At 36.9% G+C, this 23,966-nt stretch overlaps 1 protein-coding gene across 1 annotated transcript in view; it reads right to left on the bottom strand.

Annotated features, from left to right (window-relative positions):
* ADAM33 (ADAM metallopeptidase domain 33) overlaps nucleotides 1-23,966 on the bottom strand; it is an 897,076-nt gene that overhangs the window by 468,118 nt on the left and 404,992 nt on the right. The window contains exon 5 of the mRNA XM_044064075.1: nucleotides 14,283-14,359. Within this exon, the coding sequence (XP_043920010.1) occupies nucleotides 14,283-14,359 (77 nt within the window). The remainder of the gene's footprint in view (nucleotides 1-14,282; nucleotides 14,360-23,966) is intronic.

Below are 23,966 nucleotides of genomic sequence, written 5' to 3'. Positions count from 1 at the left end.
TTTAGGTGGAGCATGTCCATCAATTCTGGGTTGGACATGGCCTTGTATGCCAGGCAGAGATTACCTCTGAGTAGGCGGTATGCAACCGAGTACAGCTGGAGTTTCTTCATTCGAGCTGCATAGGGCATCTGCTTTAGGCCAGTCATCCTCTTGGTGAGGTACTTCTGTGGTCTTTCCAGTTGTTGCAGATGTATTGTAAGGTACATCCCAAATGGGGTGTTGTACTCTATGATGGGTCTGATGAGTGAGGCATAGAGGGGCCCAATGACCTCTTTCAATCTGGATGCAAACCCTTGTGTGATTAGGTGGGCCACATAGAAGGATTTTCTAACCACTTTGGCAATGTGATTATCAAAGGAGAAGTTACTATTTACTTGGGTCCCCAGATACCTTATTACATCTTCCGTATTTAGGGGGCTACCACCTATGTGGTTGTTTGCGGGTACTTTGTTTTTTCCAAAGTGGATGACTATGAACTTTTTGGCATTTAGCTTGAGGCCATGATTTTAACACAAGGTATATGTCTCAGTTAGACTCTTTTGGAGGATGTCTGTGTCAGCCGGAGAGTCAATTATAGCCCCTAGTTTGCAGTCATCTGTGAACTTGGTCAGCCATAGTCCTCCTGTGCTTGCCTGTACCTCTGAGAGGTATATGCCGAACAGGAGTGGTCGTAGGATTGAGCCCTGGGGAACACCACTTGTAACCGGTTTAGAGTCAGACTTAGCTCCCGCAACTCTCACCATGTGGGTTCTACCCATGAGCCAGTTGGCAACCCATCTCGTGACGTAAGGGTTTATGTTCAGTCTGGTGAGCTTGTGTATAATACCTGAGTGGGGAATGGTGTCGAAGGCCTTTGCGAGGTCTAGGTAAGCTGTGTGGACCACCTTTCCCTCGTCTATAGCCTTGGTAACTGTCTCAAAGAAGTCCACCAGGTTTAGGAGGCATGATCTGCCCTTAACAAAGCCAAAATGGGTAGGGTCCAGTGTTTGGATGTTTCCAATGTCTCTGTTAATGCTATGTTAAAATTAATGTCTACACTGTATATGATCTGTGAATATATTGATCACTAGATGCTTTTATATAGTACTTTTGTATACGTTTTTTAAGGTATGTTTTTAGATATCTCACAGGATTTATGCTAGTATTACATGATAATGATAAATTAATTACATACATATACTAAGTAGGCATGCTATATGACAATATTATAATAGTGTATAAAATGTGTTGTATCTATAATCAACTTTTTAGTCCACATGATGAGTATTCACAAAAAACTTTTTATATTATGAGACATAAAACATTATATATAAATCAGGCCATTAATGTTAGGAATCTTATATTATAATGAGAAAATCATGCACCTTGAACGTTTGGTTTGATTTAGAAACATAATGTTTATGTTTTAAGAACTTGAGCTGTTTTTTTGTATCAGCGTCTGATTCTAAATGTTAACTGACATTTGCTACTGAATCTAACCAGCTGTATTTATGTTGTGCAAGCATAGTGGTGAATGGGTTAAGACACAAGCATTTAATTTGTGTGATTAAGTAATTAATCAATTTATTTCCCGCCTTTTTTGGCTTATAAGTGAAATTAAATTTGTAAGAATGTTATCTGAAGAAGCGTAGCTTAGTACTCTGTGGCGCTCATTTTTACTCAATAAACTGGTATACGTTTTACATCGTGTCTGCCATTGGATTTTATTTGGTTTAAAGAAGAATTTGCATATCGTGGTTGGTCTTCTTACTACTCTACACTCATCTTTTTGTTTTTTTGGTGAGAAGTCCTTTTGGTGAAGAGCTTGCCTTCCTTGTTTTACATTAGTTTGCAGTCATCTGTGAACTTGGTCAGCCATAGTCCTCCTGTGCTTGCCTGTACCTCTGAGAGGTATATGCCGAACAGGAGTGGTCGTAGGATTGAGCCCTGGGGAACACCACTTGTAACCAGTTTAGAGTCAGACTTAGCTCCCGCAACTCTCACCATGTGGGTTCTGTCCATGAGCCAGTTGGCAACCCATCTCGTGACGTAAGGGTTTATGTTCAGACTGGTGAGCTTGTGTATAATACCTGAGTGGGGAATGGTGTCGAAGGCCTTTGCGAGGTCTAGGTAAGCTGTGTGGACCACCTTTCCCTCGTCTATAGCCTTGGTAACTGTCTCAAAGAAGTCCACCAGGTTTAGGAGGCATGATCTGCCCTTAACAAAGCCGAAATGGGTAGGGTCCAGTGTTTGGATGTTTCCAATGTATCTGTTAATGAGATCCATGATGATGCACTCCATAGCTTTGCAGACAAAGCTAGTCAGGCTTATAGGGTGATCGTTCCCGGGGTCCATTGTGGCTCCACCTTTGTGGAGTGGAATAATTGTTGCTGTGCACCACTCTGTGGGCACATAGTCTGTGGAGAGGCTGAGTTTAAACAGTGTGTTTAGGTGAGGGATTAGTTCATCTTTGTGCTTGTGTAGGACGTAGCCTGGGACACTGTCCGGTCCCATTGATGCTGTAGTTTTGGCTTTGGAGAGGGCTATTTTAACCTGAGTGTCTGTGATTTCAGGGGCACTACATTCTTCTGGTATAGTTATGGGCCCTTTTGGGGGTAAGAGGGGGGTGAAGTTTGCACTGAACCTGTCTGCCAGGATGTTGGCTATATCAGTCGGTTCAGTGTATTTTGTGCCATTCTGCACTAACTTCAAGCAGATCTGAAAATTGCCACTTAGATCCTTGACATAGCTAAAGAATGCCTTGTGGTTATGTTTGGAGTCCATGTCAATTTTTCTTTCGAAGCTAGCCTTGGATGATTTTATGAGGTTAACGTAGTTTATTGCGGATACTGATCAGGGATGTCTTCCCTTCTTGGGATTTTACTCTTTTCCGTACTAGTTTCCTACTTCTATTGTATAGCTTGTTTATGGCAGGGGTCCACCAGACTGGTTTCCTTTTCTTGGAGGAGTGAGTCTTGGTTTTGTTTGGGATAGCACGATCCATGCATTCTTGTAGGTGCCCATAGAGTGCATTAGTAAAGGCTTTTGCAGCTTGGACAGCATTATCCTTTAACATGGGGGCTTTCAATCTTCCCACCTTGGTCTTAAGTAATGTGAAGTTTGCTTTTGAAAAGTTTTTCACAATGGTTTCTTTGACCAGGGGTGGTAGCAGAATGTGGATATCCAGAGTTATTAGTTTATGGTCAGATCTAACCAGCAAGGGGTTCACCTCCGGTGTGGAAGACCGATCGCCCATGTTGGTGATGACCAGGTCCAATATGTTGTCAACTCTGGTGGGGGTGTTGACCAGTTGATCCAGGGTGTTTGAGTTTATAAATTCTATGAAATGTTGGGCAAGGGAGTTTGTACTTGAATAGTTCTCCCAGTTAATGTTTGTGTAATTGAAATCACCCAATATCAGGGTGTTTGGTAGGACCTTTATGTTTCCCAGTGTTTCCAGGAATGCGGAGTGGGGGGCCTGAGATATGGTGGGTGATCTGTAGCAAGCTATAATTTGAATAGCAGTTTTGCCCGTTATTAGTTGCATGTGGATGATCTCTGAAGCATTGTGCTGTGCTACTAACCTGGAGGTGTGGGTATCCTTGATGAATATGGATACTCCCCCGCCTTACGTATTTCGGTCCAGGTTTAGTGGCCGAAATGTATGGTATGAGTTGTAGCCTGGTAGTGCTAGGGTGCTCTCTGGAGCCTTAAACCAGGTTTCTGTTACTGCACATATATTGATTTTCTCCATACTGAGGAGTGCCTCGAGTGCGTGCATTTTCAAGTGTAGCCTTCTGGCATTGAGTAACATTACCCTCAGTTTTTTGTTACTTCTGCTATTTATGGTGGTGGGTTTGTCTTTTGAGCCTTGCCTAAAAAATGCACTATGGGGGTGGCAAGAGCCTTGGCCAGTATTTGAAAGCCTAAGGGTGACAGGTGCAAGCCACCTCTAGCAAAGCAGCATGGCTTGTCGAGCATGTCATCCCAGGCTGACAGACACTGGATCCCATTTGAATGACAGCAGAAGCTTAGCCAATTGTAGAAATTGATAATTTTTTCTCTATACCGTGGTATCATTCTTGGTGAGGGCAGGATGCTACTCAGGGTCAGGGTCATACCAGCCTGGGTTACGTGATCAGAGAGTTCCTCCATGTCTCTTTTCATGTGGTCCAGGGAGGTATGGCTCAGGTCATTCACACCAACATGGACAATGACAGAGTCATATTTGTACTTGCTTTGGAGTGACCTGAGTGCTTGTGTTATGTGGTGGATCCTGGCACCTGACAAGCAGCCAACAGTAACCTTCTCCTTGTTTAGCCTAGTGAGTGGGACGTCAGTGTGCCTGACTATAGAGTCACCTATTACTAGTGTGTTGGGTATGTTATTTTGCCTTAAGGGCTGTGACAGTGTGGCACACTGGTTTTGTGAAGTATGCGTTTCATGGTTTGTGCTGGGGGGTGGAGTTTTCTTGGATGTCTGCTTTGAAGCTCTCTGTTGCTTTTGCAGATTTTTATTTAGTGCCTCCGAGTATGTTTTCTTGTATTTATGTGTGTTTTTTTGCCAATGCTGGTTTCATAGGTCTATGTGAGACTGGTGGTGTGATGCAAGTAATTCCCTTCTCCTCTTGACTGCCTGGTCCAGTCTTGGGTTGACTGTTTGGCTGTATAATTGCATCTCTCGGATGTATTAGTGTTTGGTGGAAGAAGGAGAGGGCTGTCTGTGTACATGAGGCAATTGTAACATTGCCTCAAAATGCCCAGATTCACTAGTTCGTCCGGAGAGTACACCTGAAACTGCCCTTTGGACATGCCATGGATAGGTACAGTGAACTGTTTTACTGATTGGCTGGTAAGGTCGAATAGAGACCCCTGTCCTTCTCTACAGTATAGGATGGTCTAGTGCTAAGGTTTATTAGTGCTTACTATGATTTTGAGCAAGTGCCGGTATGAGAAGTGAATGGTTTGAGTGTTTAAGTTGAAAGTTTGTCTAGTTCCAAGGGAAAAATTGAAGAGTAGACTTTGTGGAGCCAGGAATAGTTATAACCTAGCTAACCAGTGCTGCCTGGCATGCAAAACTGCTGAAATGCGGGTTTTATAGCAGGGAAATGAAAGAGATAGAAATTAGCCCAAAATGGCCAATAAACTACTAATTTCTGGGCTGAAACCACTCCTCCAGGGACAGACAGGCTGCTCAAAGCTCCCTCTCTCACAGTGAACAGAGAAACATCCTTCTATCCAAGTAAGGTATAGGCAAACACAGAAACTTGTAACACAGCCCTGAATTCAGCACTAACCTGAAAACTGGACTATACCAGCTTAGAAGGGCGGGAAAAGAAGTATATATACATATATTTTTTTTTTCAGAAAATAAAGCAGATACAATCAAAAAAACACTTTAAATGCACAGAAATGGCTATCACACTTGAGTGTGTAGTCTACAACAGTAAAACAGGTAATTTACACATAGAAACAACTTTGTTAAAGTGCAGGCAGTAAAATAAGTACAATATGTAGCTGAAACAAGCTTTTTAAATCACAAAAACTCTAGACAATCGGAGTTTTAGGTGGAATTAGCTAAAGGCAGGAAGAAAATGCAGAAAAATGATAATAATGCCAAAGTCTCTCTTTTGTCTCTCTGTTGCTGTAGAACTCTGCAGGGCACCAGGCAGGAGATTGCTGAGCTGTAAACTAGCACAAAAACCTGCAAATGCAGGTTTTATAGCAGGGAAATGAAAGAGATAGAAATTATCCAAAAATGGCCAATAAACTACTAATTTCTGGGCTGAAACCATTCCTCCAGGGACAGATAGGCTGCTGAAAACTCCATCTCTCACAGTGAACAGAGAAACTTCCTTCTATCTAAGTAAGGTATGGGCAAACGCAGAAACTTGTAACGCGGCCATGAATTCAGCACTAACCTGAAAACTGGGCTATACTAGCTTTGAAAGGCAGGAAAACAAGTATTTTTTTTTTGTTTTTTTGTTTTTTTTTTCAGAAAATAAAGCAACTACAATCAAAAATACATTTTAAATGCTCAAAAATGGGTATCACACTTGAGTGTGTAGCCTACAACAGTTAAACAGGTAATTTAAACACAAAAACAACTTTTTTAAAGTGCAGGCAGTAAAATAAGTACAATATGTAGCTGAAACAAGCTTTTTAAATCATAGAAACTCTAGAAAATCAGCATTTTAGGCAGAATTAGCTAAAGGCAGCAAGAAAATGCAGAAAAATTATACTTAATCACTCCAAAGTATCATTGTTGTCTCTCTGCTGCTGTAGAACTCAGCAGGGCACCAGGCAGGAGCTTGCTGAGCTGTATACTAGCACAGAAACCTTGCAAATGCAAATTTTATAGCAGGGAAATGAAAGAGATAGAAATTAGCCCCAAATGGCCAATAAACTATTCATTTCTGGGCTAAAAAAACACTCCTCCAGGGACAGATAGGCTGCTCAAAGTTCCCTCTATCACAGTGAACAGAGAAACTTCCTTCTATCCAAGTAAGGTATGGGAAAACACAGAAACTTGTAACACAGCCCTGAATTCAGCACTAACCTGAAAACTTTACTATACTAGCTTTGAAAGGTGGGAAAACAAGTATATTTTTTTGGGGGGGGGGTTGTTTTTTTTCGGAACATAAAGCAGATACAATCAAAAAAACCCACTTTAAATGCACAGAAATGGCTATCACACTTGAGTGTGTAGCCTACAACAGTTAAACAGGTAATTTAAACACAGAAATGACTTTGTTAAAGTGCAGGCAGTAAAATAAGTACAATATGTAGCTGAAACAAGCTTTTTAAATCACATAAACTCCAGAAATTCGGCAATTTAGATGGAATTAGCTAAAGACAACAAGAAAATGCAGAAAAATTATACTTAATCACTCCAAAGTCTCTCTTTTGTCTCTCTGCTGCTGTAGAGCTCTGCAGGGCACCAGGCAGGAGCTTACTGAGCTGTATAGATAAGATACTGGATGTGATAATAATAATACCTTGAAGACTAAGGCTAGGTGGCATAAGAAAAAGGGAAAGATATGTAAGTATAATTGTAGTTTATTAACACACCAATATTACCAATATTTGAGGAACTTAAAAACTTTGTCCTATTAAATATAACAATTATTATGATGGGAGATTACAACTGTAATTAGGAAAGGAGAGGGGAAAATAACACCTGATATTAAAATAGTAAGACAATGAGAGTCGAAAGCATGAATGGAGAATGTATATCTAAAACACAGACTTTTAGAATTTAAATAGATTATGTGATGCATTCAAAATGTGTGAAAGATATAATAGGTAGAAAGAGCTCAGTTTACAGATTGTAGGGCAGTATAGTCTAGGCTAGGGTATGATAGAGAAGTAATAAAAGAAGAGTAAAGAATAAGAAAAGTTTGACTGGAGTGATTGCTAAAGCAGATGAGATTAAAAGGGAACATAATATTTTGTGGGAACAGCATATGGTAATGAAAGTACATTATGAAAATTGGATAGCATATAATGAGATTAATAAAATAGACGAAAAGTGGAACAATGTGGTTACAGAAAAGAGAAATAAAAGGAAGCTCTATGAAAAAAATAGAAAAAAATGTTAAAAATGCATTACTTAGACAATTGTTTAAAAAGAAAAAAATAAGACATTTTTGTCATTCTTGGGAAACAAGTAAGAATAGGGAAAGGAAGAATTGATACAACCCTTGATGCATAATTAAACATTAGATATAACCATAGAGAAATAATGGAAACTGTAGAAAAGATCACGGGCAGAATGTATGAAAAGGAAATAGTACAAGAAGAGGCATGGATTTTAAAAAAAAATATCTGAAAATGTTATGAATTCTCTAGAAAAGGAGATCACTATGAGGCAAATGGAAGAAATAATAAAAGAAGGAAGAGAAGAACCAGTACCAGGAATAGATGAATTAGGTCATGAATATTATAAAGAGATGAATAAAAATGGGAAATTAATATTCTGAAAATTTTAAATGAAGGGCTAGAGAAAGGAATAACAGATAAAGAGATTTGTTGTGGAGTACTTAAGTTCATATGGAAAAAGATGAAATAAAATATAAAAAAAATTGGAGATCGATAACAACAAGAAATAAGGTTATAAACTTTTTTGAAAAAGCACAAAAAGCAGTGTAGATGGTTCAGGATGAAGTTATAAGAGAAAAGTTTTTCAGAATCATGGAGAGAGGTATGAAATAAATGTTAATAATAGTAAAAATAACAGATATGATTTTGAGAGAAAATAAGGAGGTAAAGCTAGTGGCATGATCTGGCAAAGGAATTTGATAAGGTTTGTAATGAGGCAATGTGAAAGATTCAAGAGAAATATGGGAAAGGAGAATTTTTTTAAATATTTTAAAAGTATGCTAGGAAATGTCATGGTGAAAGTTATGTTAAATGGATGAATGAGAGGAAAGATAAAAAACAGGAGAGGAGTCAAACAAGGATGCCCTTTAAATATGTATCTGTTTGTACTGGTAATGAATGAAATAATTCAAACATGTATGCATGAAATGAAAGAAGCAAAATGGAAGACAGGAAAAGGCATACCAATAATGATTTGTCTGTTGTATGCAAATGATTTAATAATTAATAAGATATGGATAAGTAAAGCTGAGATAAAAGTGATGGAATTATTAAAGAAACATGGGTTACAGTTAAATAAGACAAAAAGTAAAGGATTTGATGAAACTAAGAACATAAGTGGAATATATTATACTAGGACAGAAATAAGTGCATTATGAGTGATATCTGAAGAGTATGAAAATGTAATAGAACAGTGGAAAATAATGCTGGAAGAAGTAAAAAAATCCTAGCATGGTGGAGAAGTTTTAAACTGTCATTTTAAAAAAGTAGCGTTAAATAAATATATATTAGGGGAACTAACATATTTGGGGGGTATACACATTTACAGCTAAAACAGAGAAAAGAGATGTTAGAAATATTCTTTAATTTTATTTGGGGAGCAAGACTAAATCCAGTGAAAAGAGAAGGTGAAATACAAAAAAAAAAGAAGAAGAAGGAGGTCTGAATCTTAAAATACTATAACGTACTTAGCATCTAGCACATTTTCTAGTTAATAAAGAAGATGAAAGTGAGTAAGTTGCAAATCATGGAGAAATGCTATATGTAAGGTATGAAGAGATATGGAAATATGAAGGAGGGAAAATAAATGGTAAACAAGATAATATAGAAGGACAATAATATGAAAATAAAATTATGGAAGGTAAAATTAATAAGACTGATGAAAATAGAAAATGACAGTATATATTTAAGAGACACATTATATATTATATCCTTTGTTATGAATCGAAATCAAAGGTTTAAGAGTTTTTTTTTTATGAAGCAGGAGATTTCCTGTGAAAAAATACTGGATAAGTTACAAGTTAAAATTCATATGAAATTTAAGGTGTTGGAAGCAAGAAAATGTGATGAGCATAATGAGGGAGAAAAAAATAAAACATTGTTTTTAAAATAAAAAAAGTAGAGAATGTCTTGGATTTAAAATTAAGATAAACATGAAGGGTATAAAATATAACATATATGATATATGGAAATACGAGAAAGAAAAAAACAAGACATTGCTTGTAGCAATCTGGAGAGCATGGAAAAGAAGATGTGAAGGAATACTGTATAATAAAAAGAGAGATGATCAGGATGTGCTAGATGAAACTGAAAGATGATTGTGGAACAAAGGTTTGGGATAAATAAAGAAATATTAAAGAATAGTTGTTATGGGCTTAAAAAATTAGATTTCCATGCCTATTTCCTACTGTAGAAATACTACCTAACTGGCATAAGTTTGATCAGTTATCAAACAAGTACTCATAAATGGATCCAACATAAACAAGACAGCATCATCTCATAGGACTGCATAGCCCAGAGTTACATAGAATGTGTTTTCCCAGCCTTCAATGGTCATCAGATGACATTATCCTCATGTTGCTGGCCTGTTTACATGGGAGAAAAAGAAGTTGTTAGACTGATTCTTCTGCATGCAGCACTTCTCAGGAAAAGCTTAATCACAACAGTCCCACAACAATAGAAATTGCCAATATATATCCAAGTCTGCCTACTTACCTTGATTCCATCCTTGTGTTGTTTGGAACCATTAAGTTCATCAGAGACTGTAGCAGCTACATCTCAAAAAACAGTTCCTGGTCATTCATCTCTTTTGGTCATAGATAAGTACTAAGCTAGCTGCCCTTGTGGGTCATTTTAAGCCTAGCAAATTTCCTTTTCAAGGATGAAAATCAAACCCTGTACCTTGGAATTGTGAGGTAAACACCTTCACCATTATACCAACCCCAATAAAGGTACATTCACATGAAAAGTCAGCAGATCTAGAGACCCAACACATTTGGAAACATTCCCCATTCCTTTGTACTCAAAATGACAAATGTCCCTCATTGTAAATGAACAAGAATGAAAGAATACATTACATTTTTATCTCAGTATCCTTTAGCCTGGCATTGCCCTGATACAACATAGATTGAAATGAGGAAGAACCATCATCATCTATAAGTGAATATCAATTATACAATGACCCCCCATTAATATTCCAAAACGTGCACACTGATTAGCCAGTATGCCCGTTGTAAATCCCACAATATATCAACTGAAAAAGGTCCGGTCGCCCGGACTTTTTGTCCGTTGGTATAAAGTGTCCAAAACCTTTTTCTTTTAATAAATAAAAAAAAAAGAAAAAAAACGGAGCAATGGAGACTTTCTTTTCTCCATTGCTTCCATTTCAAAACATTGATGTACTGGGTATGCATAGGAACACAAGTCCCATACACATGTGCAGAACATCAACACAAGGAAGCAGTATACCACCACTGGCAGAAGAACAGTAATGCACCGTTATACAAAGACATTATTTAAGAAAAGTAAGCATTTTTTTTCTTAAATAATGTCATTGTGTAATAGCAATAACCGACTCTGTGGTTGTGGTATATTGAAATTTACCCACAGTTGGCTTTATTTAATCACTCGGGCTTTGCCCTCGTGATTACACTATGTCAACTGTGGGTAAATCATCAATATACCACACCACATTGTCGGTTATTGCTTAAGGAGTCAAGTAGTGGTATTCCTTCAAGATATATATGGTACTGGTACGTATGTGTGCTTGTCTGGTACTCCACTAGTAAAACTGTATATTGTCAGTCCAAAAACTGTGAGTATTCTAGTCATAATGGTTAAAATGTACAACTTCTAAGATACAACAAACATCACAGAGCCAAGGTATTCTGAGAAAAGATAGGCAGTATTGTGCTCCTGTTTTTGTCATAACATTTATATTTCTGTTGTAGGATTTATGTTTTTTTTGGGGGGGGATTCCACTCTTGCCAGCCATATGGAAAATCACTGCAATGTTACCTATTCATTCTAAACTGGGTGAGAGACAATTGTGATATGATTGACATGCAGGCTGCTATCAAGAGATTTTTGCTATAAATCTAAACACACATTCCATGCCATGTAAACAGTCCAAAGGTGGGCATGCAAATGGATGCAGTATGGGACTATTATTCACTTCTAAGTGATATAGTCCCTCAGGTAAACCTGTTCTCTTTTAAGCAAATGGCTTCTGATACGTCTTTTATCTCTAACAAGGCTGAATTCGCAGACGACATGTCCTGTAATATACCCTCAACCACCTCCTTGGAAGTGGTAACGAATCATCTCCTCTTCATTCCTTCCCCACTCCAGATGTTTCCTGCATTTTACAGGTCACTAACTGAGTCCAGGTCAGCCTTGTCATATTAGGGCTCCATCCCTGGCTGTGCCTATAAAAGGATCACTGGGATTAGTGTTCTACCCAGGTTACTAAATTAAAGTAAATAAGTAAATAAATAACCTGTTTACTCCACAGATCCAGCCTGGGTTTCAAGATTCATGAGTCATAATAAAACTATACAAGTTTAATCCCACCAACTCCATTTATTCAGTCCCTGGAGCTGTAAACCACAGTAGTTCAGAGATGATCCACTCTAAATGAGCTTGGTCAGGTGAAAGTCAATAATACTGAAAAAAAAGGGTTAGAAATGATGGTTAAAAATTAAACTAACCCACAAATCTGGTTAGAAACATTCATTGCAGAGCTGTAACACTTGAAATTAAGCCAGCAACAATTAAACTGAAACTGAGGTGAGAATTATTATAAGACAAATCTCAGGAGCTGATTTATATTTCTCCTCAATCTTTATTGGTCTTCCAAGCAGATAAGCTCAGTAATTGTTTGGCATAATAAAACTATCTCTCCCATTGTTCAATGGATTGATATGAAGTACGTTACACATGGACAATCACTGAATCAGGTGCCTTGGACTAATAAAAAGAAAAAGACCCACAAGTTCTAGAAAACTCATTGAATTTCCTTCAAAAAAGTTTTTTTTGTGGCACAATACATATTCTGTGACATTATACAAACAGTGAAGTATATGCCACAACCATCCCATCAGTCCACACAAAACACTTTGGTTCTTGACAATCAAGTAACATTTCAGATTTTTTTTTAATTTTATTACAGATATCTTAATCTTTAAGAAACCTTTCAAGAGGTATGTTAACGAATGGTACAAAAGTATCCTATGTGTCAAGCCTGCACTGGGGGGGGTGATGCCAGATCTGGCATAAAGGCAGTAAGAAGTCTAACTTTATTGGCTGAGAATGTTCGAGTTACAGCACTATTATCCTTCCAAGACAAGATTTTAGAAAGCATTGATCTGTAAGCAATTTATTTTAGCATCTAAATAAATAAATAATTATTCTAGTCTTTACACAAAACTATTGCACTCTTGTGAGCTCCATGCATTAATTCAAGAGACTAGAAAATATATGCATTGCACTACATTTATTTTTGGAATTTTGCATTGCTAATTGATAAAGACTCTTTCCTTGGAAAACATGGGCATAGGGGTGACATCTAACTAGTGATAAAACATAAACTAAAGCCAATACTGTAATGTCTGAATGGAGTCACATTCACAAGAAAGCACCATAGGACTCCATATTTGGCCCATTTTTGTTAAACTTTATATTAAATCTCTGCAAATGCAAAACAAATTAAAACCAATACTGTGATGTCTGAATGAAGTCACACTCACAAGGGAGAACCATAGGACTCCATATTTGGCCCATTTTTGTTAAACTTTATATTAAATCTCTGCAAATGCTGCACTTTATACAAACATGTGGTATAACTAGTTAATCTAGTTTGGAGATAGCAATGGCATTGCCAGAAATTAATTTTATAAAAACAAAACAAAAAAACTAATAAAATGATGCATGACTTGATTTAAATTACTTTAAAACCAGAGGAATAACTAGGGAGACTTATAGGGCCTTTCTTTACAAAACAACTGTGAAGGCCATCAAATACACTCATACATTTAATTGTTTAGCAATAATAACATATACCAATTTACCTGGTGCACCTTTTGTAGTTTACAGATAAAGGCCTTCCACAGGCTAGGGCATTTACATTTTTTTAGGCAAGGATGTGGTATCCTTAAGTGCATTCCAGTTTCCCTAAGACTTGGACTTTAGGCATGGCACTGGTAGTCAACAATCTGTTACACACTTTTTTATAGCATTAAGTATGCACCCCCTTTTCTGAGCCTTACAGTTGGGCCAAATTACTGTCTTGCCAGGTGACCAGTGGCTAGCTTCCTCTGATCATTGGAGCCATCAGGAAATAAACTGTGTTGTCTGCTTTCCTTGGGAAGCCTAGATCTCTAAAAGCTGTTGACTTATTGTGCACAAAATGGGTATGTCACCCCAGCACCAGAAATTTTGTTCACCACCCTTCTGATCTGCGATCTCATCCAAAGATACCCTTCATTCTAAGCTGTGAGTGCTGTCTTGGTATTATTATCCAGAGATGTATAATGTAAAAGTAATACCATCAATTATGGGACTCAAGGTAAAAGCCCACCCCATACACATCCGCCACCCATAAGAGAACAGAGATGACACTCATAGCGCATTATCAGCATTTTGCTTTAAGAGATTAGATGAGCCAATGATCTTTTTCCATGAGATGATTTTTTTTTGTTCAAAAATTTATATTATGTAGTGCTGTTTCCATAGTTGCTGTATGTGTGGGGCCATTACTGAGTTAACTACATGCATTAACCCTACTTTTAGTTCTTTCATCTGACATGGAACCATTTCTACTGAAAATGTATGCTGGATGTATTTGGTTGATATATGCAAAGGTTGATATATTTTTTCACTTCAAACACTATATTTAAGATATATATTTTATAACTTAGCTCATACCTTAAACCGTGGCATACACATAGAGACACAAATGACTCCTCATGTCCAATCACTGTCCCAGTGTAACAGCAATGATCCTAAAAGTAATGAATGAAAGTCAGCCATTTCACAGATTTCATGTTATAACAACCGTCATTTTTCAGTTTCAGTAAAACAGATAAACCAGGCATTTAAAATGCAATACTGACTTATACTCAGTAACATGATATATATATATATATATATATATATATATATATACATACACATATGTGTGTGTAAGTGTACCACATTTAACCTAAAACACCCAGTGCCGATTGTAGTAATATTGACTGTAAAAGGTTGAAAACAACATAACCAACACAATACTACACATGCTCTGTCAAATGGCTTCTGCACATGCAAAATCTAACTACTAAAAATGAACAAAAACATCAAATCATTTTTTGCAGGGGACACGCCCCGTTCCACCCCACACCACCTGCTAATTAATTCCACATACTAACCCTGAGATTGTACAAATATGGGGTAAGAGTAAATTTCCCAATCTCCCCTTTTTTTTGTGCAGTCTTGCGTACCTGTTGACCAACTGCCTAGCTGGCCAAATACAGGTGACTAAACAGCTGTCGACCTAACACACACTTGATATAATCACTAGTACCCACTGATAGATAGATAGATAGATAGATAGATAGATAGATAGATAGATAGATAGATAGATAGATAGATAGATAGATAGATAGAAAGACTGTTGTGTTCAGGAGATAATGTGGAAATAACGATCTGAATTTAAGTATTATAACACATGGTGGGTTAATAGTTGCTTCCAGCAGCCATGACTTACATTATTGACAAGTTTTATGATTGTCATGTAAGAAAAAACATATGGGCTCTACTACTAATGGCTCTGATGTGGAGTCCAATCAAGGAGTTTTTTTAAAAGAAGAATTCCCTCCATTGAGGAGGTCAGAACATTGAGGGAGAGGTACAGCAGGGAAACCTCCTCGCAAAGAATTTATCCCAGGAACAGGGGTCAGGGTGGTTACACACCCCACCTGAGAGGGAATCGGAGGGGAGGTTACTGGGGTCAGAGATTAACCCTGAAACTGACACTAATAACCTTTTAACTATATTTAAAAATACCAATGGAGACTTTAAGGTGTACAATTTCTCTTCTTATCAGATTGTTACTGACTGTGATTTATTTGCCAGAGGTTTGATGTTTGTGCCTGATAAGGGCTGTGATTTTGCAACAACTTTAGTTGATTTAAAGCATTTTGTAAGAAAATTGAATTTGAATGTCTTATTTCATAATGTAGATTATGTGAGTAATCCATTATACATTTCTAGTACTTTCAACCCTCCTATCCATCCCTCATTACAAATGTTTGAAAAGTTATGTGAAATTGACATAAAGGACATTAGGAGTGGTGGTGATGTCTCAAATTTGACTAAGGATGAATATGAAACATTGTCTAGACTAAGAGCCAATAAGGAGGTTAAAATTATAAAACCAGACAAGGGAGATGGTATTGTAGTGATGAATATTAGTGACTATAATGAAAGGATGAGAAATGTATTAGTCGGGAACTCCCATAGAAAAGTGTCACTGAACGAATTGAATGGAGCATATAGAAGAATAAGGAATGAGCTAAATGACTTGTTCATTGAAGGGAGTATTTCCATAGACGAGTATATTTATTTGTCTATGGCTCATCCAAGGATCCCAACAATGTTTGGTCTCCCTAAGATACATAAAGATTTGATTAACCCCCCTATGCGACCTATTGTTAATGCCAGAGGCTCAATAACACACCCGATAGCTAAATTTTTGGATATAAAATTGAAATCCTTACTGTCGGGTGAAGTTAATCTTTGTAGAGATTCTTGGGATTTTTTGAATAGAGTCAATAGATTAGAATACTCTGAGACTGGTGCTTTTATAACAATAGATGTCAAAGACTTATACACTGTGATACCTAATAATATAGGTCTGGAATGGGTTTGTGATTTTTTATTGGAGAAAGGTATACCCCAGGCGACTATTAATGTATATGAACAATTATTTGAACTAGTGTTGAACAATAATTATATCTTGTTTGATAATGAGGTTTTTCTACAAGTTCAGGGTGTAGCTATGGGGTTACCATGTGGGGGTTTATATACGGATATAGTTATGCTCCAATGGGAGAAGAAATATTTGTTTAATTTTCCATTCTATTCATATTGTAAAATGTACATTCGATTTTTGGATGATATTTTCATTTTTTGGGATGGACCGACTGATTTAATTAATGAATTTCTAGATTATATAAATAATTCAGCTCCGTTTCTACAATTCACGCATTCTATTGGTCATGACATGATTGCCTATCTGGATGTTAAATTAGAAAAGAATGAACTCTTGAGAATGTATACATCTGAAATGTTTAGAAAGGAGACATATTCCAACAGCTTTTTACATTTTGGTAGGTCCCACCCTTTTAAACAGAAGAAAGCCGTTGTGAAAGGCCAATTTGTGACAGCTGCTCGTATGGTTACTTTGTTTGAAGCTTTTTTGTCAGAATGTGAACTGCTAAAAAATATGTTCCTTAAAAGAGATTACCCTGCTAGTCTAATTAACGAACTAATGGTTGAGGTTATTAATGAAAAGGAAAGGGGCTATTTTAAACCCTTACTTTCTAGAAGTCAGGATGAAATGCTATTTGTAGAGGTCTCCTTGACTGAGATGGTTAATGAAATTAGTCAGGAGTCGAATCAGGTTAATTTGTCTAAGAATGAAATTTTTCAGTCTGCCTCTATTACATCATTCAGTAACGCAAGTGGGCAAGTTAAGAATATTTTACATAAAAATTGGGTCATTATTTCTACTTGTAATGACACTCGACAATGTCTAGGTGAGAAACCCACCACTGTGTATCAAAGAAGCAGGTGCCTTAAGAATTTGTTTGAGAACCCTTGGAGAGGACCATTATTAGGTCATATGAAGGAATGTGGTGCTTGCAATTATTGTGGTTATATAAGGGAGAGTTCTTTATTTAATATTAATGGGGTAATGGTTAGGCTAAATAGGAAATGTACCTGCCAAAAGGAAAGACTGGTTAATTGCACCTTCTGCACTGTTTGCACATGTTTTTATATACGAAATAATCACAGGAAATTAAGATGTCACATTTATGAACACCTTAGGTTAAAAAAGGAAATGAATGCCTTAGCTAGACACTGTAATGAGTTTGATGGGCATTCTTTTAAGTTTAATGTGATAGAAGCGTTGGATGTTGATCCGTGGGGGGGACCTTGGACTTTACAACTAGAAAGGCATGAAGCCTCATGGCAATTAATGGTGAATGCCACTCAGTGCCCTGGCATTAATGATATTTTATCTCATGTTTTTTGAAATTGAAATCAATGTTCAGATAAATGTACGTAGGGTTAGTGATGCCTTTATATTTTATGTTAACCCCTCGACTGTGATCCATCCATATAGTTTAATTTTTTGCATTTAAATGTTTAATACACAGCATCTATTATTTATCTATTTATCTATTTATTTATTTATTTATTTATTTATTTATTTATTTATTTATTTATATGTAGTAATTAATAGTTTATATAATCATGTTTTAATATTTATCTACAGGTCGTTACACTTGCAAGTTGATAAAGATGGGGAATTTTAGTGATTAGTTGTATTTAATTTAACTATATTGTATATGGTTTTAAGTGTTTTCTATCTTAAATTTATGTATTTGAATCACTACTTAAAGGTTGATTCCCTTTACAGATGTAAATGCTTGTAATTTTGATTGAAAGGGGTGTGGTGACTTCTGGGTATATAATGATGTGTTTTTTTTATGTGTTATACTTTGAAGAAGTCTCTGAATGGTCAGAGATGAAAGCGCTTGTTTTAATATTTTTCTGTACAGTCTGCATATTTTCATGCCTGCATAGTGTGGTATAAATTAAAGGTATTCATGGTGCTTCAATTTACTTTGTGTGCTGCAATCTGCAGCCATTAGAAGAATTTATTAAGTTAGTACTAATCTATGAAGTTTTATGATTGGTTTTCCTGAAAGAATGTAGTAAGTTTTTGTCAGTGCTGAATGTTGGCTTGTGCAACATAGATACAGTTGTATTACATAACAATGGAGTGACTGGTTGACAGAACATTTTATCATTTAGTGCACTGGGTAAGCAACTGGGGTGTTTAGTTTGCATATTTACAAATGTCATTTGTCATAGTATTTAGCTAGCAACATGCTTTTGATAGATAAACATTATTCTGTGCATGGTAAAATTAATACAGATGGGAAGCTGTGCTGAGTAAGACAGAAGTAATATAGCCTATCAACCTGCTTTGTATTTTAAGGTTGTCTTAAATGCAATGTGCTTAGGAAATTCTGAGGCTTTGCTTAAGAATTGGTATTCTTTGATATCTGATACTTAGAATGTATAGCCAAATATAAAACAGGAATACTGGAGCTTTTTTACATGGTTGCAAGCATCATTTGGTATACTTGTTAATGAGGAACCAGCATACAGCAACACCATAATTTACATTAAAGGTTTCCATAACAACAGGAATCTTTCTTAGGAGTAGAATAATAACAGTTGTTGGTAAGGAGATGTAAGGGTGAAGACAAATAGCAGATGATCAGATAGCATTTTATGTGGGATAGGAAAGGAAGGAGAAAGTAGAAAAAATGTGATAAAAGACCAAAATGTACAGTTGTGTAGACTGAACTTGCTAAAACAGTAGATGTTTGAATGATCACTGCTGAAGTAGCCTTGGCTATATGGCTTATATCCTGCTAAGGATATAACAGCCGGCCAGCTTCCAAAGCTTCAGTGCAAATTCCATGCACCCAAACTATCAAGCAGCTCTAGGTAAGGTTGGGCACAAAGCCCTTCAGAATTCGCCTGCCAGCAGATAGAGGGAGGCTGAGCCCTGAAAGGACAAGGCTAGGAATAAAAAAAAATAATGTACACCTTGGCATAAAACACCCCAAAACAAGGAGGATGGAGGAAGAGAGCAGCTACTGCAGCAGTGATCATTCAAACATTTACTGTTATGGTTAAGTTCAACTTACGTAACTATACTATATTCTTCATATTAATCATTGCTGCTGTAGCCTTGGTTATATGGGTAGATTACCATAATTAAGTATATTTTGGAGGTGGAAAGAGAAGGGTCCAGGAGCCCCTGGAGTATGGTCCTGGCAAAGTAGGATCTAGATCTAAAAAAGGAATCCAGTTGATAGTGTATTATAAACTTATGTACATAGGACAAAGTAGCAACTTCTAAAATAGTTCTAGAATCCATCCCTTTCCAAAAAGCCATAGAAGAAGCCAAGGTCCTTGTAGAGTGGGCCTCAAGCCTATCGGGAATAGATCTGTCATGGTGAGTATAACTAAAGGTAATTGCCTTAGACAATCATTTGACATAGGTAATCCCTTCTTCTTACCTTCACAAGAAATGAACAATTAATCCAAAGATCTGAAAGATTTAATTCTGTCAAGATACTGCCTGAATTGTCTGTGGACATCCAAGGTATGGAGTATCCTTTCTCCCTCATTTTTAGATTCAGGAAACAAAATGGGGAGATGAAAAGTTTAGCTTAAAGTAAAACTTGGATACCACTTTAGGCATAACAGAAGGATTAGTTCTCAAAGAAACCTTGTCCTTGTGGAAAATGAGGTAGGGTTGACTCACCATAAGAGCTTGCAACTTAGATACCCTTCTTGCAGAGGTCAAAACAATTGGTAAAACTGTTTTCCATGTTAACAACCTCAAGTCAGCCAGATTAGCTGGTCAAATGCAGCAAGTGCTAGTATCACTAACACAAAATTAAGATCCCAAGGAGAGGCCTCCAGTTTACTTGGGGCCTGTTATGCAAAATCCCTGTCAAGAACATTTTGACATGTGACTGCCTTGAAAGAGAAGGATTCATGGTCAGAAATGCTGAAATGGCTGATAAATTAAATTTGATACTGGAATAAGAAAGACCATAGGATAACTCACAGGTTGTGAAGTGATATCATTCTGAATATTGGCACTTTCATAAACAAGTTTAGGAAAGAAAGATACAGAACTTGTCTCCAAGAATGTACTTTCTTTGGGACCAAGAACATCCTTGAATAAAATCCCTTCCTCAACCGGGAAGGAGGAACTTGTTCTATCACTCCTAGAAATCTTAAACCTCCCAAAACCAAGGATACTATTCAAGACTATTCAAGGGACCATATGACCCCCTCTCACCCTGGCCCTTTTTCTCTTCCAGAAAGTATGAATCTCCATTTTTCTTTTTGGCAACACATTGTTTTAGACAGACAGGTTCTGAAAATTATTCATCGGGGTTACAGATGGCAGTGGGAGAAAATTCCTCCTTTTCAAGGGGGTCATTCCTCAAACTGCAGATCAGACTCTTTTGTTTCCACTTGTTCTTCATTCAGACTTTCTAGAAGAGAAAAAGGGCCAGGGTGAGAGGGGGGTCACACGGTCCCTTGAATAGTCTTGAATAGTATCCTTGGCTTTGAGAGGTTTAAGATTTCTTTTTGGAACTTCTTTGCCACTTCTTCTTAAGCATCTGTTTACCTGAATTCTGTTAAGATTGTTTATTTTTTCTTTCTAAAAATTGGATAATGAGAAAGAAAATTCCTTGGACAATTTGGAAAATGAAGGCTGAAAAACCTTAGAGATTCCCTGGATCAGTTTGTACCTTTCATCATACCTTTTGATCACCTCTGCAGCAGAGGGGCCAAACACTAAATCTCTGTCCAAGGAAGAATTTAAAATCTCACTTTTATCATGTCAAGGTTCTGACAATGCAGCCAAGCGAACACACTGCAAAGAATGAGTAGTGACCCTGTGTGATAGAATAAACTAAGTTATTTAAAACAGATTTTTCTTCACAAGAAAAAAACTGTAGATAAAATATTTCTCATACTTTCACAATACGTCAGGATAAACTTTACCATATGAGCCTGACAATATTAAAATTCTGAAGTTCGAAGTATATACTTTTTTCCCTATACCTATCAATAATTTTCCAATCCTTATTAGTAAGAGTAGGATTGTAGTTTACTAAATGTTTCACAGCAAAGGAGTCATGAGAGGCTACAGCCACTGGGTCAGGTTTGGGAATAGTGCATAAAAATCTAAAAAACTGGGGAACTTTATACATTCTATCTGCCTTTTTTAAGGAAAGCTGGCTATCTGGGAAATTGCAGACAGTTAAGACATACATCCTCTAAAGCAGACAGGAGGAATGGGAAGAGGTTCTGGAAAATCCTTCTTTAAGGGAGAGGGAGTGAGAAACCTCAGTGTTTTCTCCCCTGAAAACACTGGGACATTCTAACAATAGTCTTAGAGAAACAGAATTCCCCACAGAGACAATCAGATAGTGAACTCTCCTCTGACTCTGAATCATAAATCTGAGGATAAAACCCTAAATGTCCCTGCATGTCCCTTCTCAGAATCAGAAACTTGACTCTCTTTAGGAAAGGAGCCATCCCTCATCTTTAACTGGACACTACTCTAAAATAAGGATCAATAGCTGAGCCAGTCCCAGTAAACTACCCCTATCCAAAGAAATATGAGGAGGAGTACATACATGCTTGGTTTTCTGTTTCCTTTTGATAGGAAAAATTGGACCACGCACGTTACTAATGGCAGCAGCTGCTTCCCCAGGGTTAGGCACAAGATTCTGACACAATCGGGAAACGTTCCCTGTGCCCTCTGCCAGGACCAACAAGATTTGCTCTCCATTCCCCACTGAGGGGACCCCAACAGCCACAGAAGTCATGGCTAACCTCTGGTTCATAGTGGCTACAGGTGCTACACCCGAGGGATCCTGGGTAAAGGATGAGTGGTCTTAGATACAACAATTGACAATCAAATACAGCTCCAACACTGTGACTAAAACAAAAACAAAATGCAGCAAGTCCAGTCGGATGCGCAGTCTTCCACAGATTTATTGTAAAAAGCACTCAAACCATTCTAAAAACATTCAAACTAAGTGGTTTCATCCCTTTTTACCATTTCAAAACACTAACTGTAGAAACACAGTAGTTTTACACTGGCATTTAACCTCAATTGCCATGACAGTTATTTGCATTCCAACAATGCTTCAATGTCGCCATCCCTTTGGTTCTAAATCATGTGAACTTGTTTTTTTTTTAAAACACCTTTATTGAATTATCACTGTGATCTTGTTGAGATAGATAAGGTCTATCAGCTATTTACCTAGCTGGCTGTTAGATCCTTGGCAAAAAAGAAAAGATGCTCCGCAAGTACAGCACAGGTGCAGGGCCAAGCCAACCAAATCTCAAACCAAAAACAATGACCAGCACACAACTTCACTGGTGATAACCAAATATTTATATTGTCATACAAGATAACATACTTGAATATTCATTACAAAAGGCAAATTGGTTTCAGCCAAAGCCTTCATCAGTGCCATAACAATTCTAAAGAAAAACATATTCAGAAAAAGGTGAGTCACCACCATATATAGAAAGTTATGCCTACCCCTAGAAAATCAACCCAATCATAATACATCATTTAAGCCAGGAGGAAACAATGCCCCCAACTTAATAATCCAAAAACGTTCTCCTTAGTTTAACACTTGATGCCAGCCCAACTTATTAGTCCCCCTAGAAGTAATACAATCTTTAGCAGTAAATCTAAATGATGCATTGGGATACTTAAGTGTATGTTTATATAATGCATTCGATGACCAATGATTCCTGATATCACTAAGATGTTCTGAAATATGTACTTTAAATTGCCTTGATGTCTGTCCCACATAAAAAAGCTGAACAACTGCATTCTATCAAATATATAACCCAATCAGAAATACACGTATTTAAACGCGGGATATCAAATATCCTAGATGTATTAGCTGATCAGAAATGTTTAATTTTCATAACACATTTACAAAGTGTGTTGTGTCCAAAAGGGTAACACCCCATCAAAGCTATCCCCTCCATATAATATTGAAAATTAGAACCAGAATTGGGCATTTTTTTTAAAATGATTCAAAAAAGCTCCAGTGGTCTTGCCACATCCATATGTAAAGACACAACGACTTGGCAATAACTGTGCTAATCTGGTATCCATCAAAAGCGTCCCCAATGTTTCTCAATCAAATTACAACCACCAAAATTAATAATGAATCATATATATTTGTTGCCTTTGTTTTATAGTTTAATAAAGATGTCTTATCCTTAGACTGAAACAAATTCATAGCATGATGAATGTCAACCCTGTTGTAACCTCTAGCTAAAAATTTGGCAACTAATTCCTCATTATGTTTGTTTAGCTTATAACAAATTATTTTAACCTGCAAAACTTGAGATTGTGAAATATTTCTAATAATATGTGGTGGATGCCAACTATTTACATCTAACAGGGAATTATAATGGAACTCTTTAAGAAAAAGTGAAGTAGTAAGTGTACCATCAATGTTTTTAGCTACTTTGACATCCAAAAAAGAAATCTGTTGTATGTCATAAAACACAGTAAACTGTAAACCCTATCTGTTGTCATTTAAATATTGTATAAACTCCTGTAAATATACAATATCAGATTTCCAAACCATCCAACAATCATCAAGGTATCAATGCCAGATGTCAATCTCATCCAAAAAGATGTTGTGACTATCATCATAAATCATTTGCTTTTCTAAATAACCCACAAAAAGG

The sequence above is a fragment of the Protopterus annectens genome, chromosome 2.part2, assembly GCF_019279795.1.
Source record: "Protopterus annectens isolate FY-2018-M chromosome 2.part2, PAN1.0, whole genome shotgun sequence".
NCBI classification, from domain to species: Eukaryota; Metazoa; Chordata; order Ceratodontiformes; family Protopteridae; genus Protopterus; species Protopterus annectens.
The sequence above is the reverse complement of the archived record's forward strand: the minus strand, read 5'-3'. Positions and strand labels throughout refer to the sequence as shown.